This window comes from Rhincodon typus, chromosome 1, assembly GCF_021869965.1.
Source record: "Rhincodon typus isolate 14 chromosome 1, sRhiTyp1.1, whole genome shotgun sequence".
NCBI lineage: Eukaryota > Metazoa > Chordata > Chondrichthyes > Orectolobiformes > Rhincodontidae > Rhincodon > Rhincodon typus.
This window is the reverse complement of record NC_063332.1, coordinates 138,994,459-139,017,693: the sequence shown is the minus strand read 5'-3', so window position 1 is coordinate 139,017,693 and position 23,235 is coordinate 138,994,459. Positions and strand designations below refer to the sequence as shown.

Here is a 23,235-nt window from a genome sequence, read left to right as displayed (position 1 = left end):
AGGGAATGATATGTTGGTCAACTGTACAAGTGGCACGAGGATGGAATGTTGTCACCCTGATGCTAGAGTCAAGGATATCTCTAAGCAGGATGATCTGAAGGATGAGGGAAAACAGCAAGAGGTTTTTTTCTTTATTCGTTTTGTGGGATGTGGGATGTGGGATGTGGGTATCGCTGACTGGCCAGCATTTCTTGCCCATCACTAGTTGCCCTTGAGAAGGAGGTGTTGAGCTGCCGCCTTGAACTGCTGCAGTCCACCTGCTATAGGTTGACCCACAATGCTATAAGCAAGGGAATTCCAGGATTTTGACCCAGCAACGATGAAGTTCCTCCTTGCCTCCAAATCCTGATATTGCAACAATGAAGGAATGGCGATGTATTTCCAAGTCAGGATGGTGAGTGACTTGGAGGGGAACTTGGAGGTGGTGGTGTTCCCTTATGCCTGCTGCCCTTGTCCTTCGAGATGGAAGTGGTCATGGGTTTGGAAGGTGCTGTCTGACTATCTTGTAGATAGTAGTACACATTGCTGCTACTGAGTGTTGGTGGTGGAGGGAGTGGATGCTTGTGGAAGTAGTGCCAGTTGAGCAGGCTGTTTTGTCCTGGATGGTGTCAAGCTTCTTGAATGTTGTTGGGGCTGTACTCATCCAGGCAAGTGGAGAATGTTCCATCACACTCCTGACTTGTGCCTCGTAGATGGTGGACAGGAGAGGAGTCAGAAGGTGAGTTACTGGTTGCAGTATTCCAAGCTTCTGGCCTGCTGTTGTAGTCACTCTGTTTATGTGGTGAGTCCAGTTGAGTTTCTGGTCAATGGTAACCCCCAGGATGTTGATAATGGGGGATTTAGTGATGTAAACACCATTGAATGTCAAGGGGCAGTGGTTAGATTTGTCTCTTATTGGTGATGGTCATAGCCTGGCATTTATGTGGTGTGAATGTCACTTGCCACTTGTCAGCCCAAGCCTGGATATTGTCCAGATCTTGTTGCATTTGGACACGGACTGCTTCAGTATCTGAAGTCATGAATGGTGCTGAATGTTGTACAATCATCGGTGAACATCCCCACTCCTGACCTCTTATGATGGAGGGAAGGTCGTTGTAGTAACTGAAGATGGTTGGACCTAGGACAGTATCCAGAAGAACTCCTGCAGAGATGTCCTGGAGCTGAGATGACTGACTTCCAACAACCACAACCACAACCATCTTTCTGAAATAAATAGGGAGAGAGGGGGAGGCAGATATCTCTCCCTATTTATTTCAGAATCCCCTTCCCTCCTTCAGAAATGGGGAAGGGTCTAGGCCCAAAACGTCAGCCTTCCTGCTCCTCTGATGCTGCTTGGCCTGCTGTGTTCATCCAGCTCTACACCTTGTTATTCCCAGCCTATCTAGCCTTTGTTTACAATTCAAACCTTCCGTATCTAGCAACATCCTGGTAAATCTCTTCTGGACTCTCCCCAGCTTAATATCCTTCCTAATATGGTGACCAGAACTGGATACCACTCCAGAAGAGGCCTCACCAACACCCTGTACAAATTCATGACTTTCCAACTCCTGTACTCGAAGGACTGAGTTGTGAAGTGAAGTCTGCTGAATGTCATTTTTTAACCACCCTGTCTGTGATGCAAACTTCAAGAAACTATGTACCTGAACCAAGGCCTCCCTGTTCTGTAACACTACGTAAGGGCCTAACATTAATTATGTAAGTCCTACCCTTGTTTGTCGTACCAAAATGCAATACCTTGCATTTATCCAGATTGAATGCCATTTGCCATTTTTCAGCCAGTTGATCAGGATCCTTTTGTAATCTTAAAGCTTCTTCACCATCTACTCTGTCACCCACTTTAGTGTTGTCTGCAAGCTTACTAACCATGCCTTCAGTATTTTCATCTGAATCATTATATGAATGATGGGCAAGAGGATTCTGAACTGATCCTTGTGGAACACCACTAGTGAAAGGTCTCCAGTCCAATAAACAACCCTCCACCCCACTGTCTCCTGCTGTTAAGCCAATTATATATCCAATTGACAAGCTCACACCAAATCCCATTTGACCTAACTTTACTTGATCAGTCTACTATGTGGAACCTTTTGTTGAAGGCTTTATTGAAATTCAAGTAAACAATGTCTACTGTTCTGCCCTCAATCTTTCTGATAGCCTCCTCAAAAACAACTCTCAATCAATTTTGGGAGACCATTGTGTGAGGGAAAACTGTGCTGACTAATTGTCTTTTGCCTCTGTATAAATGGCTGTAAATGCTATCTTTTTAAAATCGCCTTTAACAATTTGCCCACAGCCAAAGTCAGGCTCACAGGTCAGTATTTCATCAGTTTCCAAAGGTACAGCATTAGCTGCCCTCCAGTTGTCAGACACTTCACCTGTAGTTATAGATGATGCAAATATTTCTGTACAGGGTCTGGCAATTTCCTCCTTACTTCGGAATACACTGGTTCAGATCCCAGAGATTTATCCATCTTCGTATTCTCTAAGACCTCTAGAACTTGTTCTTCTTCTGTAATGTGAACTTTTTTTTTCAAAACCCATATATTTGTATCTCTGCATTCCCTAGCCTCCATTTTCTTACTCCACAGTAAAAACTGATGCAAAATAATCGCTTAGTATCTCTTCCCATCCCCTGGGGTTCAACTGAAATATTTTGTCTTTAAGGGGCCCTACCCTCTCTCTCTAGTTGTTCTCTTACTCTTAGTGTACTTGGACGATCTCTTTGGATTATCCTAACCTTTATCTGCCAAAGCTATCTCCTATCTCCTCTTTGTCTTCCTAATTTCTTTCCTTGGAATGCCCCTGCTCACTTTTTATATTGATTTAACTTGGTTCAATTGAATCTCTTACCCAAATCTAAAATAAGAATCTCTCATTTTTGACTAGAACCTCTATCTTTATTCATCCTCTGTTCCTCAATCTTACTAGCCTTACTCTTCACTGTCAGGAACACAATGCCTCTGAACTCTTGTCGTCATACTCTTCAAAGCCTCCCACTTGTCAGATGTCCTTTTTTACCTGCAAACACTATTCCAATCAACTTTTGAAAGTTCTTGTCTCATCACATTTATAATTTGCCTTACTCCAATTAATAACTTTCATGAGAGGCTTATCCTTTACCATTATGATTTTTGAAACTAATAGATCGCTAGACTCAAAGGGTACCCCTACTTTTTACTTCAGTCAACTGGCCTGCCTAATTGCCCAAAAGGTTGAGTTTTGTTTCTTCTCTAGTAGGAGCAACCACATATATTGGTAAATAAACTTTTCTTGAACACATTTGACAAATTCTTCATCATCCCAACCTTTTAATACTCTAGTAGCCCAGTCAGTGTTTAGAAAATCAAAACTCCCATTTTTGCAACCTTATTAAGCTTGCATATATCTGAGAAAGCAAATGTGTAGTGAGATCAGTTTCCCTCTGACTATTGGAGGCGGGGGGGACCTATAATACAGTCCCATCAGGGTGATCTATCTTAGTTCTAAGTTCTATTTGTATTTTCACTGGATGGTTTCTCAAATATCTTCTCTAGTTTCAGTAGTAATGTACTCTTTCTTCAAAAATGCCACACCTCCCACGTCCTTTCTTGCCTTCCTATAGCATCTACAACCTAGAACACGGAACTGCTTGTCCTGTCCATCTCTCAGCCAAGTCTCTGTAATAACTATAACTTCCCAATCCCATGTTCCTAAACATGCCCTGAGTTTATCAGCCTTACCTTTTAAGACCTCTTGCATTGAAATAAATGCAATTTAGTTCAGCATTATTATGTACTCTGACTCTTTCTTTTTTTTTCTAATTGACTTGCTCTCTTCACATTCAGAACTTCCTCCAATCTTTTTAATTACACTGGTACTTAAAATTCCTCCACCCCAACACACCCACCCTCCCTTTGTAACATGAAGTCTCCCTTTGATGGAACTAGCAAATCTCCCTGCTAAGCTATTGGTCCCCTTCCAGTTCAGGTTAAACTGAAGCTTTTGAAGAGGTCTTCTGTCCAAAAGACCAGAATCCCTGAATGATACGCCACCTCTTTGGCCATTGATTTTATGGCCTCTATCCTTTTTTTTTTTTTTTTTTTTTTTTTTTTTTCCTCCTTTTTTTTTTTTTATTGGGTGTAAACCAGAGATTTCTCTCTTTTTTTTTTTAAAGGTTCTGTGTTTTAAGTCTTCTACATAATCTCTTAAATTCACTATAAAGCTTTAATCCATTCCCTAAAAATGTCATTCTGACCAATGTGTACAGTAATTTCTGGCTTCTCAATTTCCCCTTTTAACAACGTGTTTGAGATGTTTAGAGATGTCCTTAATCCTAGCACCAGGAAAGTAGCATACAATCCTAAATTTATGCTCAGTGCCACAGAATCTTCTTTCTGTGCCCATGACAGAGTCCCCTATAACGTTCTACTAAATTTTGTCAAACACTGCCAAATGTAAGAATCATTCCTAGAGTCCAAAAACTAACTGCCCCTTTTCATTTTCCTCAGGCTATCCCTTTCAACAGTACAAAAAAATCGACTATTTGTTTCATAGAGGAATAGTCAATGGAGATTCCTCCCCGATTTATAGCCCCTTGCTTTTTTTTAAAACGACCTGTTCCCAGAATACCTCCCTACTGAACCGCTAGCTACTGACACCAACATCCCTGGTGCTTTCATCATTTCTAAAAGGCCACTGTGCAACCAGATGAGTGGCAATTCAGCATTGTTCCTTCACTGGCAGAATAATACCACAGCAGTCACAACACCACACTACCCATGGCACAGTATGCTAGGATGATGGAGCAAACTGTTCTGTATACACTGGATGTTGCTCTCCCCAGACTAGAAGAGCAGTGGAACCACATCTTCAATAACATGGGCTCTGCATCAGATCACAGAATTCTCTGTGTGGAAACAGGCTATTCAACCCAACAAGTCCACACAGACCTTCTGAAGACTATTTCCCTAACCTATCCCTGCATTTCCCATAGCTAACACACCTAACCTACATATCCCTAGACTCTATGGGCAATTTAGCATGGCCAATCCACCTGACTGTCATCTTTGGACTGTGGGAAGAAACCAGAGCTCCTGGCAGAAACCCATGCAGACATGGAGAACATGCAAACTCCACACAGTCACCCAAGGTTAGAATTGAACCTGGGTCCCTAGCACTGCTGCCGTGCAGTGCTAACCACTGAGCCACCATGCTGTCAGTTGCGGGTTGTGCATTGGTGTCTTGAGCTGGTTGTAGTGGATAGCCCTTGTCTCTTTTAAGTCACTTGGACCCTCAATGCAGCAGGTATAAGAGGCTGCTCCAAGGTATAGGAGTCATGGTGGCTGCCAGGGGAGTGGGCGTGCATATCCGGAAAGTGTGATTGAACATTAATAGAATGTAACCCTTTCTTACTAATGAATTCTGAAGCGCTTTGGTGCGATCCCGTCAGTGCTGATGTCAGTGCAGTCTGTGCCACTTTGCACCTCTTGGAAACCAACTATTTTCAAATCCTACTGCCCAGGCTGCAGCATTGACCACCTCGTGGGGAAATGAAATGAGCTAGTGTGATCTCTCTCAGATGGCAGACTGAGATTTCATACAAGTCACCACCAGTCGTGCTCTGGGAGGAACCAGTCATCTAGAAATAGATCAGTTGGAGGCATGGGCAGAAAAATGGCAGATGGAGATTTAATCAGTACAAATGTGAGGTGATGCATTTTGGAAGGTCAAGAACAGGTGGAAATTATGCAGTGAATGGCAGAACCTTCAGGAGTTTGGATATGCAGAGGGATTTGGGTATGCTGGTCCAAAGATCACTGAAGGTGGCAGTGCAGATAGGTAAGGTAGTTTTTTTTTTCAAAAAAAAAGGCCCAGGGCTTGCTTGCTTCCATTAGGAAGGGGCATTGAGTATAAGGATAGGCAAGTTGTGCTGCAGTTTTATAGAACTTTAGTTAGGACACACTTGGAATAGTGTGTACAGTTCTGGTCACCACACTACCAGAAGGATGTGGATGCTTGGGAGAAGGTATAGAAAAAGTTTACCAGGATGTTGCCTGGTATGGGGGGGGATTTAAGCTATGAAGATAGACAGACTGGGTTTGTTTTCACTGGAACACAGGAGGTTGAGGGGTGACCTGATGGATCTTTATAAGACAGTGAATGGCATGGATAGAGTGGAAAGTATGAGGCTTTTCCTCAGGGTGGAGGGAGTCATTTACTAGGGAACTCCGGATTCAAAGTGTTGGGAGTTTGAGATGTGCAAGGCAAGCCTTTCTCAAAAGGTGGTGAGTGCCAGAGGAGATGGTGGAAGCAGACACAATAGCAGCATTCCAGAAGCACCTGGACGAATACATGAATAGGAACGGAATAGAGGGATACGGATCCTATAAGTGAAGATGCCCTTTAGAATGGAAGGGCGAAGTGTGGTGGCGGACGCTTGGAGAGCTGTTGCTGTGCTGTATTATTCTTCATTCTTTGTTCTTTGTACGTCTAGGGCCTTTAAGGAGTGTCACATCTCCGTTGTGGAATCCACTGCCTTGAAGTGTAATGGAAGCATCTTCATTGGAGGCATTTAAGAGGCTTTTGGATGATTATTTGGATAGAAATATTGTACAAGGGTATAGTGAGAAACCATGATGTTAAATAATGCCCATTTGAGTCTGCAGAGGCAATGGCTCAAATGACCTCCTGCAACAAAATATCTGTGTTTCAGTCCGGTTCAGCCTCAGTACGTACACTAACTTGGCTGGGTGCATGTCAATCATGGAACTTATTGCATTCAGTGTCTGTCATAATACTGACAAGATTATATGAAGTGATTTTTGTCTCTGCCTCTCACAGCACCTTTTGCCAGCGTCACATGTTGTGGCTTGCTTTCGGCCAGTATTTGTCTCTTGCTAAGCCATTGCCACTGACTTGTGTTATTGTGATGTCACTGGTCAATTTCTAAGGAGCAAATTGCCTCTGACAAGCATTTGAACCCCAAGAGTGTTCACCCTGCATGCACTGCAAACAGATGATGAAATTATTGCAAACTAAATGTAGCTGCAGGCTGGAAGCGTGTGCTTCATGTATTTGCTCTTCAATGTTAATGTCCAGCAGATGTGGATCCCACACTTTGTTCGTCAAGCTGCCACTGACTCTGACTCTGCCCATTCTATACATTGTCCCAGCTGTTTTCAGCTGCATTTTGCATTTGAGAAGGGTAAGTGATGGCAGGGAATGCAGCTCAAGGAGACAATCCAGATACTGGAATCTGCCTGATACTTCGCTACTTTGCCAGAGCCTCCATGTCCTGTATTACCTTGTGCAACCCTGACAGTTGATTTCACCTATTCCCCACCATGTGGAGGCCCATCAATTTGAACTTAGTTTTCAACATTCCTCCTTGCCCCCCAAACCCTGATATTGCAACTTAATGAGGCCCACCATGGTCCTCTATGCTCCCTCTGTGGAGGCTAGAATGGTCCCCCACTTCCTGTATAGCTTACCATACCATCTGATGCTGTTCCACATACACCCCTTTTATACTTTTGGCTTTTCCCTAATTACCATCCTTGTCCTATCTCAAATGCCTCCACTCCCCAACACCACCACATGCACACGCACCGCCCTCCAGCCTTGGCTGCTACATTCCTCCGTTTCGCAACAAGTCCCCCCTGCTCCATTCCACTACCTGTCCTGCCTGAACCAGTCTTGACAGTCCGTGCACAGAGACCCCCAGGATCGATCTCTGCCTTTGCAGCTCTCCAATTGCTTGTGATGGCCCTACAGGACTGACTGTTATTCACATCCATGGGTGTAGTCAGACTTATCCCCTAGCTGTGACTGGCCCAAATGGATAATTAAAGCTAAGCTCCTAGACTGTATGTACTGTGACTGATCCTGGGACCCCCTGACTGTGTGGATTCCCTCTCCTTGATTAGACTGAGGACAAGTTCCCAGTTACTTTCAGACATTGCCTTTTGATTGCATGGACGTGGTTTGTTTGCTGTGTAGGCAGCTGGCGCATGGTTAGATTGAATGGCACTAAATTAAAACCTCAGTAAGATATGACGCCTTTTCAGATCCTATTGAGAAGCACAGTAAGCAGCATGTCTGTGCAAAAAAAAACAAAAAAACACCACGTCAATTTGGCAGTACTGACAGCCTTTAGTTTCTGACTGTAATACTGTCAGGCAGGCACTGCAAGGCAAGTTGTCAAGTGCCATCTCTGGTTTCTGAATTCTCAGCATTTAGCTTGCTTGTGGTGGAAGGTAGCACAGGAAGCTGCATGTTTAATGAGCTGAGATACGCAGTTATTAAGGTCATTAACAAGCAATAATAATCCCACCTTGAGGGGCAACTTGTGGCATCCTAACGAGGAATATCACCTTGACACAAGGAGCTCTGTTTAAAAGATGCTGGAAGTTGTTCCTGATGTTGGGAGAGCAGCCTCGTTGTCACTTTTTTTTTTGCCATAGCCCCCAGGTCATCCAGGCCCTTAAGATTCTGTCAAACGTGAGGGATTAGGGAATGTTCATGTATAAAGGTGTTCTTGTACGCTGATCATGGCAAACCAGCACGCTGTTGCAGTTCAGCAAATGGTACATTGCTCCTCACTGCATTGAGTGCAGGAGCAAGGAGGTTTCACTGTCGATATACAGGGCCTGGGTGAGACTACACCTTAAGTATTGTGTGCAGTTTTGGCACACTCCATGGAAGGACTGCGGTGAAGGTTCACGAGACTGAATCTTGGGATCACAAGTTTCTTGTATGAGAAGAGGTTGGGGCTTCTGGGCTTCTATTCACCACAAGTTTAGAAGAACGCAAGTGGACGTCATTGAAACATGCATAATTCTGAATTCTTTATTGTCACGTGTGCTGAAGTATAGAAGTACAGTGAAAAGTTTACAATGTCGCTTATGGTGCCATCTTGGGTACAAAGTACCTAGGTACAAATCTTAAATACCAAAAGAGGAATAAAGAAAAGAAGCTGCATTACCATACAATGATCCATTGTATAAGTTAGAAATCGGGCAGAATTAAAAGATAAACATTACAGTCTGAAACAAATTGCAGATGAACATTACATTGCAGTAGCTCAGCACAGAGGCTTCCACATATGGTCTGATCTATCCTGTAAGCCGCTGACAGACCTCAGTCCAACAACCGTCCCTGCTCCTCCCCAGGCCTCCAGTTCGCATCACTCCAACTTTCAGAATTCTGAAATATTATTGTCACTCCTCTCTTCCTACAGGCATCACATCTAGATTGCCCATCATTTTTTTTTTTTATTTATACTATGTGTAATCTAGGATGGTCTGTTCTCGAGTTGGTTCCTCATCATTAGTGATGTATCCTGTACACAGCCTAGGAATTCCTCTTCTGTGTAATTGTTAAAGATTTGATTTGCCAAAGCTACATGCAGATTAAAGTTGTCCATAATTACACTTAGACCATTATTGCTTGGAACTGTAATTTCCAGTTTAATTTCCCAACATTGTCACTGTAGTTTGCGGGGTCTGTATAAAAATCCTGTCATTATTTTCTGCCCCTCCTTGTTTCGAGCATTACCCAGCATTCACTGTTGTTTTTGACTAAATGCTCTTCATTGAGTTGAAGGGCCCTTCATTAAATATGGTTACATTTTTATTTCAATAAAGCAAAAATGGTTGTTAATGAGTCATATAACATGCTGAGTCAGGTTTTATTATGAACAGTGAAATGCATGACAGTCTCAATGATAGCTTCCTCTGACTGAAGTTTCTCAAACATTGGTCTGAAGAAAACTATATTAAAGCTAATTTTGTTTTTCCCATTTGTTTGAACTTCTAGGTAGTCCAGGAGAAGAGTGAAGAATGTGATCATATTCAATTTTTGATTGAGCAAAAAGGTTCAGAAGAAGAGGCTTTCTCTGAAGATCTGGATAGGTTTGAGGAAAATAGTGTCCAAGAATCCAGAATTAGTCCATATACTTTTTGCAAAGCATTTCCTTTCCACATTATGTTTGATAGAGAATTAATGATAACGCAGTGTGGGAATGCAGTATATAGAGTGCTGCCACAGGTATGTATTTTGTTAAAACTGTAAGCTAATTAGCAGGCTGAAACTTGACAAAAGGGTCATATGGATAGATTTTGAGGATATTTATTCCAGAACAGACTATCGCTTATCACTGTCAGAATGCAGATTCGAGGCTCGCGCACATATCCCATTTCGACAGATTTGCAGTGTTAACCTTTTTTCTGTTCACCAAATTCATTGAAGATGAGGAAGGTGCAATAGCCTTGCCATCCAATTCTGTTAAGTTGTGCTCTTATGACTGAAAGTTACCATGCTCTATCTATTAATGGTGACACTTTATGCTTATCTGTAATACAAATGTATATGCAGCTGCAATGCAAATGAAATAATATGTGGGAAATATTTTTAGAATATTTAGTGAGATGTTCTAAAAGGCATATCAGAATTCTGGCAGTGATTTATGACAAGCCTTTAAAGCTCTTAATTCTGTGTGACCTTGGAGAATTTCAAGGGAGCCTGAAATACCAATGAGGTATCTCTTGCAGCAGTATGCTTATTAAGAAATTACTGGTGATTTTTCTTTCCCATAGACATTGTTGATGAGAAAAGAATGATAGTGAATTAATGGACAAAATTTACATATGGTGAATAGGTGTTTCACTCTCCCAGTTGGCCATAGATTATGATTGATTGATGTTAGGTTTTAGTTTTTGGATATCTAGTTTGTTTGAGGACACTGCCTGCATGGTCTGCTGGTGTCAGGGAGCATCTATGATGCTCTTGTCCTCAGGCAGTCGGAAGTGCTATGACTTTGTCTGTTTGTCATGGTAGGTTAATGGGAAACACCAGCTATCTGTTAAGAGTTCGTTTATAGCCCATCAGGTATCCACATTCTGAGGATAGAGGTAATAAGCAAATCATGCCATCAATAGTAAAGACAATCCTAGGTCTGAAAATTAATTTTGCTGCTTTGACTGCTCAGCTGGCATCTTGCGGTAAGCGCCAGTTTGTGTATTCATGATTGTTGCCTTTTGGTATGTGCCAAAAGACAATTTGGCAATAGAGAGGGGAGAAGTTTCTGATAAAGGAATGGAAAATTACCAGGCATTCTCGGACAAGTCTAATAATGACCTGGGAGAAATATGGCGGGTGCACAGACTTTCATTAGGCCACAGCTGGTGTACTACGTACTGTTCTGATCTCTGCACTATGGGAAGGATGTATTGCACTGGAGGGATTGCAGAGGAGATTAATCAAGATGTTGTCTGGGATGGAGCAGCTTATCTATGAATAGAGACTGAATAAGGTAGAGTTCTTTTCTTTGGAGCAGAAAAATTGAAGTGGGACATAAAAGAAGTGTATAGAATTGAGGAGAATAGACAAGGTGAATACAAAGCAGCTGTTCCCCTTAGTCGAAAGTTCGATAACAGGGGCACATACCTTTTTAAGGTGAAAGGCAGGAGGTTTAGTGGGGATTTGACGGAAGACATTTCACCCAGATTACGCTGGGGGTCTGGACGCATTGCTTGGGAGGGTAGTTGAGGTGGGTTTACAACCCTTAAAAAGTTACTTGGATGAACACTTTGAAGTATCATAATATCCAAGGCTATGTGCCTAGTGCTGGACAGTGGAGTATACTGTAGCTTTGGCAGTACAGACTTGATGGGCCAAATGGCTGCTTCTGTACTGTATGATACCACCATGATGAAATTTTAATTCAATGCAAATCTGGAACTAAAAGCAAATAATGGCAACTGTAACCATTGGTTGCTGTGTAAAAACCCACCTGGTTCACTACTGTACTAGTCTTTAGGGTGGGAAATCTGCTATTCTTAACTGGTCTGACCTACACGTGGCTCTTAACTGCCATCAGAAATGATCATTGCAAGCCAGTCAGTTCAAGCAGCAATTTGGGACAGACAATAAATGCTGGACCAGCTGGTGATGCACACACCCATGAACAAAGTTGTTTTTTTTTTAAAAATCAGCCAAGTGGTAGTCAGCAGAGATAGGTGCAGGTAGACAGAAGTCCTTGTCATTGGGCATTTCAACTAAGGATTTGCAGCTTCTTTCAGCTATAAGTATGAATGTGCCATCTGCTATCTTTTTTACCCCTATGAAGCAATCAAATAACATATATCCAAAAGTTTCACATGTATAAACCTATATTTGGATTTTTGATTTTCATTTAGGCTTATCAATGTCAAATCATCTTCCTGTTCATGTATTTTGCTTTATTTGTTTTGTGGGACGTACTTATCACGGACTGTCCAATCCCAACCTATCCCTAATTCCTCTGGAAGATGTGGTTGTAGACTGTCCTCTTGAACCACTGCAGACAGTAAGGACTGCAATTGTTGGAGTTAGAGCCAACAGATATGTAGATGGAAAAACACAGCAAGTCAGACAGCATCCGAAGAGCAGCAAAGTCGATGTTTTGAGCTGAAACCCTTCCTTAGGACTGGGGAGGGATAGGGAGCCCAGAAAGAGAGGGAGGGGGTGGGGCTGGGGAATGGTAGGTGAGGTGAAGAAAAGTAGATGCAGTTAGGGGGTTATTGTGGCTGGTAAATGGGAAGGGTGGCGTGGATGGGTGTGAGGGGAGGTGTAGGGGCAGATGTAGCACTTCCTATGGTTGCAGGGAAAAGTATGGGTGTGGTCAAAGGAGTTGTGGTGTGAATAGTCTCTGCAGAAAGCAGACAGGGGTGGGGAGGCAAATATCTTTTTGGTGAGGTTTGATTTGTAGGTGGCAGAAATGTTGGAAGATGTGTTGTATTCTGAGGCTGTGGGGTGAATGTGAAGACCAAAGAGACTGTGTGTATCCTTGTTGCTGTTGATTTTGGGGGGAGGGGGTTTGAAGGCAGAAGCATGGGAAGTAGGGGAGATGTGGCTGAGGGCACCCTTAAGAAGAGGCCCCAAGCTACACCTGCCCCTACACCTCTTCCACGACCCCCCCCATCCCCACCTGCGTCCAAGGCCCCAAACAATCCTTCCAAATCCGGCAGAAATTAGCTTCTCTTCTTCTAACCTCATCTGCTGTATCCATATGTGGTCTGTTCAATTTGTGGAGGAGACCACAAACACAGACTTGGGGACCGGTTTGTGGCGCATCTGTGCTCGGCACAAGCCAACCAACCCAACCAACCCAACCTTCCAGTTGCCGTCCACTTTAACTCCCACTCCCTGGTGACTCGTATGTGCTTGGCTGCTGCCTCTGTCAGTGAGGCCAAATGTAAACTGGAGGAACAACACTGATATTTCACCTTGGGAGCTTACAGCTCAATGGCCTGAGCATGGATTTCACCAGCTTCAATCTCCTCCCCCAACCTGTCCATGTTCTGACTTCCATCCACTCCACCCTTCCTACTGACCAACCACTATAACTTCCTTACTGCATCCACCTATCTCCATCTCACCTACCCTCCCCAGTCCTGACAAAGGGTTTAGGCCTGAAACAATGACTTTCCTGCTCCTCGATGCTGTCTAACCTGTTGTGCTTTCTTTATTCAGTTTATTCTTTATTCTTTAACGGGATGAGGGCATTGCTGGCTTGGCAGCATTTGCTGCCCATCCCTAATTGCCCAGAGGGCAGTTCAGAGTCACCCACATTGCTGTGGGTCTGGAGTCACATGTAGACCAGACCAGGTAAGGATCGCAGTTTCCTTCCCTAAAGGACATTAGTGAACCTGTATGTCTCCGGACTCTCCTGTTGGTGACAGCATCTCCTGCACCCGTTTGCCATTGATATCAGAACCTTAGGAGATTTGCAGAAGTCAGTCAGGATGCCTGGGCCTTCTTGGCCTCCAGCAACCAGAGTGTTGACCAAGGTCTTCGAGACCAGTGTAACCTCTGGGTCAGCAGCCTGTCTATAGTCCAGGTGGCAGTGCTTGGTTAAGCACTATGCCATAGCACCTACACAAATGAATGCCTTCCTTACAAAAGGAGTATCATGACATGGAGATAGGTGGAGGGACAATGTTGAGGAGGCAGAACACTGCAAAAGGATATGGACAGGCACGAGTGGACAAAGAAGTGACCGATGGAATACAGTTTGGGAAAGCATGAAGTTATGCATTGCTCTAGAAAGAATAGAGGCATAAATTACTTTTCCAAATGGGGAAAGGCTTCGTAAATCTGAAGTACAAAAGGACTGCGTAATTCTAGTTTAGGATTCTCTCATGGTTCGGTCGGCAGTTAAGCAGTTAGTTATGATCTTAGTCTTAGAACTAGAAAATAAGAGCAGGGATATATTGCTGAGGATGTATATAAGGATGTTAGATGGCATTTGCACTACTGTAAGCCACATATCTAAAAGAGGATTTGCTGCCTTTTGAGAAGATCTGGAGGATGTTGAAAAGAATGTCATTTGTCCCTGGAACTGTCATATGCAGTTGAGGACTCTGTCTCAAATTGTCAAGTTTAGAAGAAATAGGAGGGATCTCATTAATTTTAAAGAATACAGAGAGATCTGGATAAAGTGGATACAGAGAAGATGCCTCCAATAGTAGGAGATACCAGGATCCAAGGGCACAGCTCAGTGAAGGGACAATCCTTTAGAATTGAGATGAGTAGGAAGCTCTTCAGTCAGAGAGTGGTGAATCTGTGGAACTCATTAACACAGAAGGCTGTGGAAGCCAGGTCATTGTCTATTTAAGATAGATGGGTTCTTGATCAAAAGTTTAGGGGGAGAAGGCACAAGAATGGGGGTTGATAAACATATATATTATCCATATATCAAGATTGAATGGTGGAGTAGACTCTTATGGGCTGAAAAGCCTAATTCTGCTTCTACATTGTATGATTGTATGACTGAACATGGGATAGGTATTAACAAGAGAGCATCCACTAGTTGCTTGAGGCCAAGAAGGTGTCTTGCTGTCTGAGATCTGCCAGTCACGTAATGGAAGAAGTGACATTTGGAAGAGAGGAGGATATTAGTGCTTGTAGCCTGTTTGAACTCTCCACTGTCCTAGTTAAGATGTGCAATCCTTATGGAATTTCTGCTAGGTCCTCTGGCACCTCCCATTTGACATCCAGTGTATATCCCAGAGGTTTTTTCATCTGGCTTATCTGCTTGGGGCTCAACATAATTGACTCCCAAACTTCTCCTGGGGTCTGAGCCTAGACTGTCACCTAATCCAACATCTGACCTCTATACAGCACTTAAACCACTAGGTGCAATCACTCAGCTGATGGTGTATTCCCATCAAGGTGGCAGTATCTAACTTAATGCAGAGTACAGAGCAAGTGTGGGATTGTATATCTTCTAAAGTCTCATCATCTGAGGTCAGTGTCAGACTTTTAGGGTTAATTGTTTCTGGGTCATTCTTCTAGAATACAGGTGAGTATGTCTCATCTGTGAGAAGGAACACTGAAAGTAGATGCACCTTGGACTCCTCCGGTCCATTATCTGTGCTCATTTCATACTGCCTACTGAGGCACTTCTTCCCTTGGGGTAACCTTTCCAGCCATCATGCCCTAATTCCAAAAGCCTTACAAGGCACCAAAGATTCTTCATTTTGCAAGGTGGGCTTTGGGAGCATGCAACTGCATTCCTAGCAGAAATCTCCCACGTGTACTGTACCATAGTTGGGTGGGCATGTCAATGATTGGTTTCCTGACTCACTGGTAGAACATAGAAGACCATTCCCAGCATTGTAGTTGGGTCCTATGGATAACCCAAACTGCCACTTCTCTCTCCTGGCTTTCTTTTTCAAAGTGTAGGTTTCCTCTTGCCATCTAAAGAGGAGAGCTGCCTCCTGTTTGCTCACAGCATGGAGGAAGGGCACAGCAGCTGCCATGTGGTTACCTTGGAAGCACTGGCTTAGGTTCGATTGGATGCCAAGGTTGTTTCTGCTTTTGTCCATGTCATCCGTTCATTCCAGGTAAAATTCTGCTTCAGGGAATACTAGTTTGCTGACATGTCTCCTTTCTGACACATGAAATACAACCTTCCCAGCAATGGCAGAAGAACAGAAAGACAAGGAAGTTAGAGACAGTATCAATTTCAGTTGTAGCCACCTGCCCAGATATTGAAACTGCCCATGACTTAATCGATAGGAGAAAAATGTTATGTGCACGCTCTGACATGACTGTGTTGCTGTTGGGGCGAGAGGGAAGAGTTGTGAAAATGCCACCTTGCTGGAGGATAAGGTCGCACCTGAATTTTGTTGAAGAAATCTCAAATGATAACTTTGTGCCAGGCTACTGAAGAAGGCTGGCTGCACACTGCCAAATGCTTAGTGTATGGGAAGCCACCTAGAAAACTTCCCTTCAATCCCAAGGAGCATGAAGGATTGCTGCTCTGACTGTGTAAGACCTCTTTGCAGAACTTTGAACCCAACTTTCAATATGGAAGAAGTGGCATCTTTGATCAGCGCAACTTTTGAACCAACAGTCTGGCCGCTATCTTTGCTTCCATTGCAATGCAGCAAAATCCACAGCAGTTGAGTGTTGCAATGAAACTCGGACACTTATTATACAACTTCAGCTTGCTGCTGTGGAAGCTCATACTATGAGCTACTGTCATGGTCTTGGAAACCACTGATCAAAAGGACTGTAACATAATCTGCAGAAGTCTGCTCTCAAACAGAATTCTAGGATGAGTGAGTGTTGAACAGTAGGATTATCAGCTCATTATGTTTGATATGAGCAGGCTTTGGAGAACTGAGGAATGGAAAGACAGGCTAAGAATGCATATTGGTAAACATAGGGTGGTATAAGTTTTTTTGTGAACTACAGGCACACGTAGCGGTGTGTGAATATGTAGTGGTAATAATGACCATATGGCTTAAATCTGATCCATAAAAACATAAGATAGGAGCAGGCCGAAGCTATTCGAGCCTGCTCCGCCATTCTTCATGATCGTAGCTGATCATCCAACTCAATAGCTGAATTTCCAGGAAGAATAAGTTCTAAAAGAGATGGAAGGAAAAAGGAGAATTGGATTGACAGCCCTAGTAAGGGACGATGTTGCCCTGGGAATGAAGGATGGCATGAGGGACAATGAAAGAAGCCATTTGGTAAAGTTAAACAAAAATTTGTAATCACACTTCTGAGGATATTCTGCAGGCTTCTACATTTTTGAGGTAGAGGAACTAACCCACAGGGAAATCAAAGGTGTATGAAGAGGGGCAGCATGATGGCACAAGGGGGGTGGCATTATGGTTAACACTGCCTCACAGCAGAAGGGACCTGGGTTCAATTCCAGTCTCTGGTGACTGTGGAATTTGCACACTCTCCCCATGTTTGTGTGGGTTCCTGCTGGGTGCTCAGGTTTCCTCGCACAGTTCAAAGATGTGCAGGTTAGGGTGGATTGGCAATGTTAAATTACCATGTAATGTCCAAGGATGTACTCTATTAGGTGTATTAGCCATGGAGATAGTAAGGACTGCAGATGCTGCAAGTCAGATTTGATAAAATGAGGAACACAACAGTTCAGACAGCATCTGAGGAGCAGATGAAGAGGTGACAATTGAGGTACCAGCTGTTCCTATTTGTTAGAAGCTGTATGTTTGTGTGAGCAGGTCTGAGCGCCGGTAAGTGCCCTGGGCATACTCCAAGCCTGAAGCTCCTCAGGTGCTGTGTGCATTGCTTTGGAAATTCCAAAGTTCTGTTCTAAGGTTTTAGCAATCCATTTACGTTCCAGCAAAGTGAGTCTTTTTTTTAAGCTTTTTCCTACATTGGATTCCATTTTTACACAACATACTCCATGGGGCAGCTCAGTGACGAGCACTGCTGCCTCACAGTGCCAGGGACCTGGGTTCAATTCCATCCTCTGGTGACTGTGTCTGTGGAGAGTTTGCACATTCTCCCCATGTCTGCGTGGGTTTCCTCTGGGTTCCTTCCACAACGCAGGTTAGGTAGATTGGCTGTGCTAAATTGCCCAGAGTGTTGAGGATGAGAAGTGAAGGGATAGGGTATGGGCTGGGTCTGGGTGGGATGCTCTTCAGAGGATCAGTGTGGACTTGATGGGGTGAATGGCCTGCTTCCACACTGTAGGGATTCTGAAAACTCAGCTGACACAGTCAGCAAATTCTGTCATAGCCTGCTTTTAATCTGGGAGGGGGCACCTCTCGTCTCCCTCCTTTCCCTTAGAGCCAGCCTTGACATGGACTTTCAAGTCCATGTTTCTGTGAGGTTCCAGGCCACTGCCTCTGCTAAGCTACCTTCCAAATTTAAGATAACTGCATGATGTAGCAATCCTGAATGGCTGCCATACTGTGCTTAACTTGTATCCACATTTACATGTTTCAACTGGGTTTCTACCCCTGTGATTCCAAATCTGTCTCTAAGCCAATTGAAGGGACAGCCCAAGGATAACCTAGGGACTAGCAATAGTTTCTCCCATGGGTAGGTTTGAGACTCGGTAATGGTCCCAACTGCTATTTATCAACCTTTCAGAAGCAAGATTTTGTTCCATGATTTCTAAATGTGCATTCCTGGTGAATGAGCCTCTTCACTGGATAGTACATTCTCGTAAAGTCTGCCTTACAAGGTCATCTTTATAGGGACAATTTTCTGATTCTTTTTCCTAAGTGTGGTGAGCATCAAAAAGCATCAGACATATACCATGGTATGGCATGCTATGCCATGCCAACGCTCACTGTTTGTGTGTCTAAGTTGTCACCTGGTGGGCTCAGCAGTGGATCATTTCCTGGGACAGTGATGCCCTTGCCCCCACTTGTCACCAAACAGTGGTTGACAACCACTGAACAGCAATGCTCCCTCTTGAGCCAAGGCTGCTGGCTGAATAGCAATGTCAAAGTCCAGGATCAGTTGGAAAAGTTAATTTCCTTGGGTGGGAGGGCAAGGTTGCAGATGGGGATCTCCAAGAGATTGCTTCACTGATCTGAAAAATCCTCTTGATTATCCCCAGAATAGGTCAGAATGAGGCAGTGCCAAAAAACTTAGCAGCCAGGCCACTTCCTTTTATCTTTAGGAAAAATTGTCACTCTTCACCTACCAGGAACAGCTAATCATCTCATTGGAATGAGAAAGTCCTTAACTGACTATTAGCCTCAACGGGCAGCAGGATGGGAAGCTGAAGCTTTGGCCTTCCTAACCAGAATTTTCTTCCTGGTGTGGGAAATCAGTGGGTGCAAACTTGCCCAATTTACTCTTCCTGCTATTGCCTTCCCCACTGCTTCAAGGTTTGATGCCTTGAAAATGAAATTTGTTTTGCCACTTGACTTTCTTAGATAAAAGAACCACTTTTAATTTTTGTGATTTTTTTGAATCACGGAAACATCAGTTGGTTACCGTTTATAATTGATCTTTTTTTCTTCCTGCCTCAGCTTCAGCCTGGAAGTTGTAATCTTCGATCAGTTTTCTGTTTGGTCCGCCCACATATTGACTTTACTTTTCATGGAATCCTTTCGCACATTAATACAGTTTTTGTATTAAGAAGCAAGGTAAACTTTTATAACTTTGTATAGTCCAGTAAATTCTTGTAAAGTCTACTTCATGATGCTTTTCCTCCAGTTTATTGGAAGTAAATTTTCTTGTATCCACTGTAGGAAGGTTTACTGAATGTTGAAAAGGCAGAATCTGACGATATGACTGGTACTGAAATCAGCTGTTTACGTGTGAAAGGACAGATGATCCATTTACCTGAAGCAGATAATATACTTTTCTTGTGTTCTCCCAGGTATATCTTTTTATTTGTCACAAAATAGCTCTAATAATGCCATTTATCAACATGAGCTGCAGCATATGATTTTTCTATGAATTTGAATTTGTGTTTTTTTTTGATGATTTCAATCAAAGACATGATAAGAACACAAGAAATAGGATCTGGAGTAGGCCATCCAGTCACTCCATCCTGCTTTGTCATATGAACATGACTGAAGTTCTACACCAGCCCCACTTTCCCACCCTATTTTCATATCACATGGTACCCAAAAAGTCTCTGATCTCAGTCCCAAATATACTCATTAACTTTGTATTCACAGCCCACAGGTGTAGAAAATTGCAGTTATTCACAACCCTCTAAGTTCTATTTTGCTAATGTTTCCACCAAGTACATAATTTCAAATTTGGCCAAGTTGCAGATGGAGTATAATGTTGGCAATCACTTGACCAACCTACATCTCTTTACAGAGATAGTAGGAACTGCCAGTGCTGAAGAATCTGAGATAACAAGGTGGAGAAGAGTCCAGACCCAAAACTTCAGCTTTCCTGCTCCTCTGATGCTGCTTGGCCTGCTGTGTTCATCCACCTCTTTTTACAGTCCGTTTGTTGTTTTGTCACAGCTTATTTTTCCATCTAGCTTTGTGTCATCAGCAAAATTGGATATGTTATACTTTATCCACCTGTTTAGATAATTGACTTATAAATACCTGAAGCTGAAGCACTAACACTTGTGACATTCCACTCATGGTTTCAGTTCATGGGGCAGTAGGGTAGCAGTGAGATGTATAGCTGAGACAGGCTTCATTGAACCGTGCTGCAACCAGTGTCTTGGTGAATTGAATGACTAATGCTGAAGAGAAGGCTTTAAACTGATTAAAATCCAGGAGCATTTGGGAAGGAGGAGCATTAGTTTGCAAAGCAAAAAGATATGGTGGCATTGCAGGCCAACTCTTTTGACGATGATACCCAGCATGGGACAGGATATGTTCAGCCCAAAATGTAGCTGAACTAAAATGTTATACCGCTGCAACACGACTTGCCAACTTTATACTCGATGCCCTGACTGATTTGAAGGTAAGTATGCCAAATGTTGTCTTAACTGTCTTTTAATTGTGTTGCCACTTCCAGGGAGCTATGAATTTGCACCCCAAGATCCCTCTGTATATCAGTAGTCCCAAGGGCCCTGTCATTTACTGTATACTTTTTTTCTCTTGATTTGACTTCCCAAATTGTATTACCTGCATACTTGTCCAGATTAGACTCCATCTGCCATTTCTCTATTCAACTTTTCAACTAGTCTATATCCTGTCGTATCCTCTTGATAACCTTCCCCACTGTCCACAACTCCCCTAATCTTTGTCATCTGCAAACTTACTAATCAGACCACCTATGTTTTCATTCACATCACTACTATATATTACAAACAGGTCCCTGACTGATCCTTGCGGAAAACCACTGGTCGTGGACCTCTGGAAAAGCTTCCCTCCACAACCACCCTCTGTCGTCTGTGACCAAGTCAATTTTGTATCCAACTTGCCTACTCAGACATGATTTTAATCTTTTGGATCAGCCTACCATGGGGTCTTGTCAAATGGTTTAATGAAGTCTATGTAGACAACATCTGCTGCCCAAAGATCAATTGTCTTTGTCGCGTCCTTAAAAATCTCAGTCAAGTTTGCTAGTCAAGACCTCTCCTGTACAAAGCCATGCTGACTATCTGTCATGAGTTCACTTCTTTTCCAACCCTGAGAATCTTCAATAACTTCCCTATCGGTGATTATAGGACTCACCGGCCAATAATTTCCTAGATTATCCCTGTTGCTCCCCTTTTAAACCAAGGAACAACAGTGGCTATCCTTTTTTTTAATTCCACTTGTGACTCTGTCAGCACAAGGTAGTACAGTATAATGTGTATGTATACTAATTGTAGTAGGTCCTTACATTATATCAGTATTGACAAGTTACTCACATGGCCACGTTACCTCTGCACTCCTGACAGGACCCTTTTTTTGTACCTCACGATTGTTGAGCTGATCAGGAAGCAGCTTTTTTCTTATAAGCAGTTTGGCCCCACCGAAATTCCTCAGGAAAGGATCTTGCATTGGATGGTGTGGAATCCATATTGGCCAGTGTGAGGAGGAGATGATACTCGGGGGTGGGGGTGTAGTGTGTAGGTTAAGGTAGAAAATCTGTAAGGCAGGGAGTAAATCACAAGGTAATGCAAGATTTAAAAAAAAATACACTTATGGTGACTAATCTTTTTGTAAACCAAGGAAGTTGAATTATCAGATAGTCAGTCATGAAGAATTCAGTGTGTTTGGAATAGTTTTTAAAAAATATGTTGTGGATCCAACCAAGGATGAGGCAGTTTTGAACAAATGCATAAGGAGATAGTAAGAACTGCTGCTGCTAGAGCCAAAGATAAGTGTGGAGCTGGAGGAGCACAGCCCGCCAGGCAGCATCAGAGGAGTAGGAAAGCTGATGTTTTGGGTTGGGACCCTTCTTTAGAAATGGGGGAGGGGGAAGGGAGCTTTGAAGTAGAGAGAGGAGGGGTGGTGTTGGGGCTGGGGAAGGTAGGTGGGATGGTGATAGGGGAGTGCAGGTAGGCAGTAGTGGGGATTGGTCAGTGAGGTGGGAGGAGGCAAGTTTTATAAATGGTCTCAATTAAAAGGTCCATAACAACAAGGTTGAATTGAAAGTGGAAATGTGGGACGGAAACAACTGTGCTGTAGTTTAATAGAGGTAATTACGTGGGAATGAGGCTGATTTGGACTGGGGAAGGAGGTTAGCAGGGAAAGATGATTGATCAATGGCAGACATTTTTTAAAAATCTTCATGAATGGCATAGAGAAAAGGCCTATCCCACTGAGGAAGATCCTTTCTAAGGAGATGTCCTGATTAACCCCAGAGAAGTTTAATTTAAGGACCGCATCAGATTGTGATTTTTCTTTCAATGTGGCAAAGATTAGTGACCAATCAAAAATATTAAGATTGTTTTAAAAGGCAACAATAGATGACCAATAGGGGGGGAAATAAACTACAGGTGCAAACCAGGAAGTAACATAAAAACAGACAATAAAATCGTCATTGAATATACAAAAAGCGACAGCAGTGAAAATCGGCCCTTTAGAGAACAAGGCTGGATAAATAATAATGGGGAGCCAGGAATATGGCCAAAGTGTTGTATAAATACTTTTGTATCAGTCTTTGTTTTAGATGAATAGCATTATATAGCATTCAAAAACATAATAGTCAAAATGCTGAAAATAAGGTGAGAAAATAAAAAGTAAATATCCTGAGAAAAAAGTACAATGGAAGCAAAAACAAAGTTGCTGGAAAAGCTCAACAGGTCTGGCAGCATCTGTGAAGGAAAACAAAAAGGAGTTAACGTTTCAGGTCCGGTGACCCTTCCTCACCCTGAGGAAGGGTCACGGACCTGAAACGTTAACTCCTTTTTGTTTTCCTTCACATGCCGCCGGTCCTGCTGAGCTTTTCCAGCAACTTTGTTTTTCTACCTGATTCACAGCATCTGCAATTCTTTTGGTTTTTACTATGGAAGCAAATTCAGCTAAAGGCCAATAGGTCCCCTGGACCTGATGGGATGCATCCTAACTTTCTTTGAAG

General features: G+C 43.0%; 1 protein-coding gene across 2 annotated transcripts in view; it reads left to right on the top strand.

Annotated features, from left to right (window-relative positions):
• The window catches only part of gucy1b1 (guanylate cyclase 1 soluble subunit beta 1), a 171,437-nt gene that overhangs the window by 60,658 nt on the left and 87,544 nt on the right, over positions 1–23,235 (top strand). For both annotated transcript variants that reach the window (XM_048603896.1, XM_048603903.1), the window contains 3 exons: positions 9,793–10,023; positions 19,275–19,391; positions 19,497–19,627. In XM_048603896.1, coding sequence (XP_048459853.1) covers positions 9,793–10,023; positions 19,275–19,391; positions 19,497–19,627 — 479 coding nt within the window. The remainder of the gene's footprint in view (positions 1–9,792; positions 10,024–19,274; positions 19,392–19,496; positions 19,628–23,235) is intronic.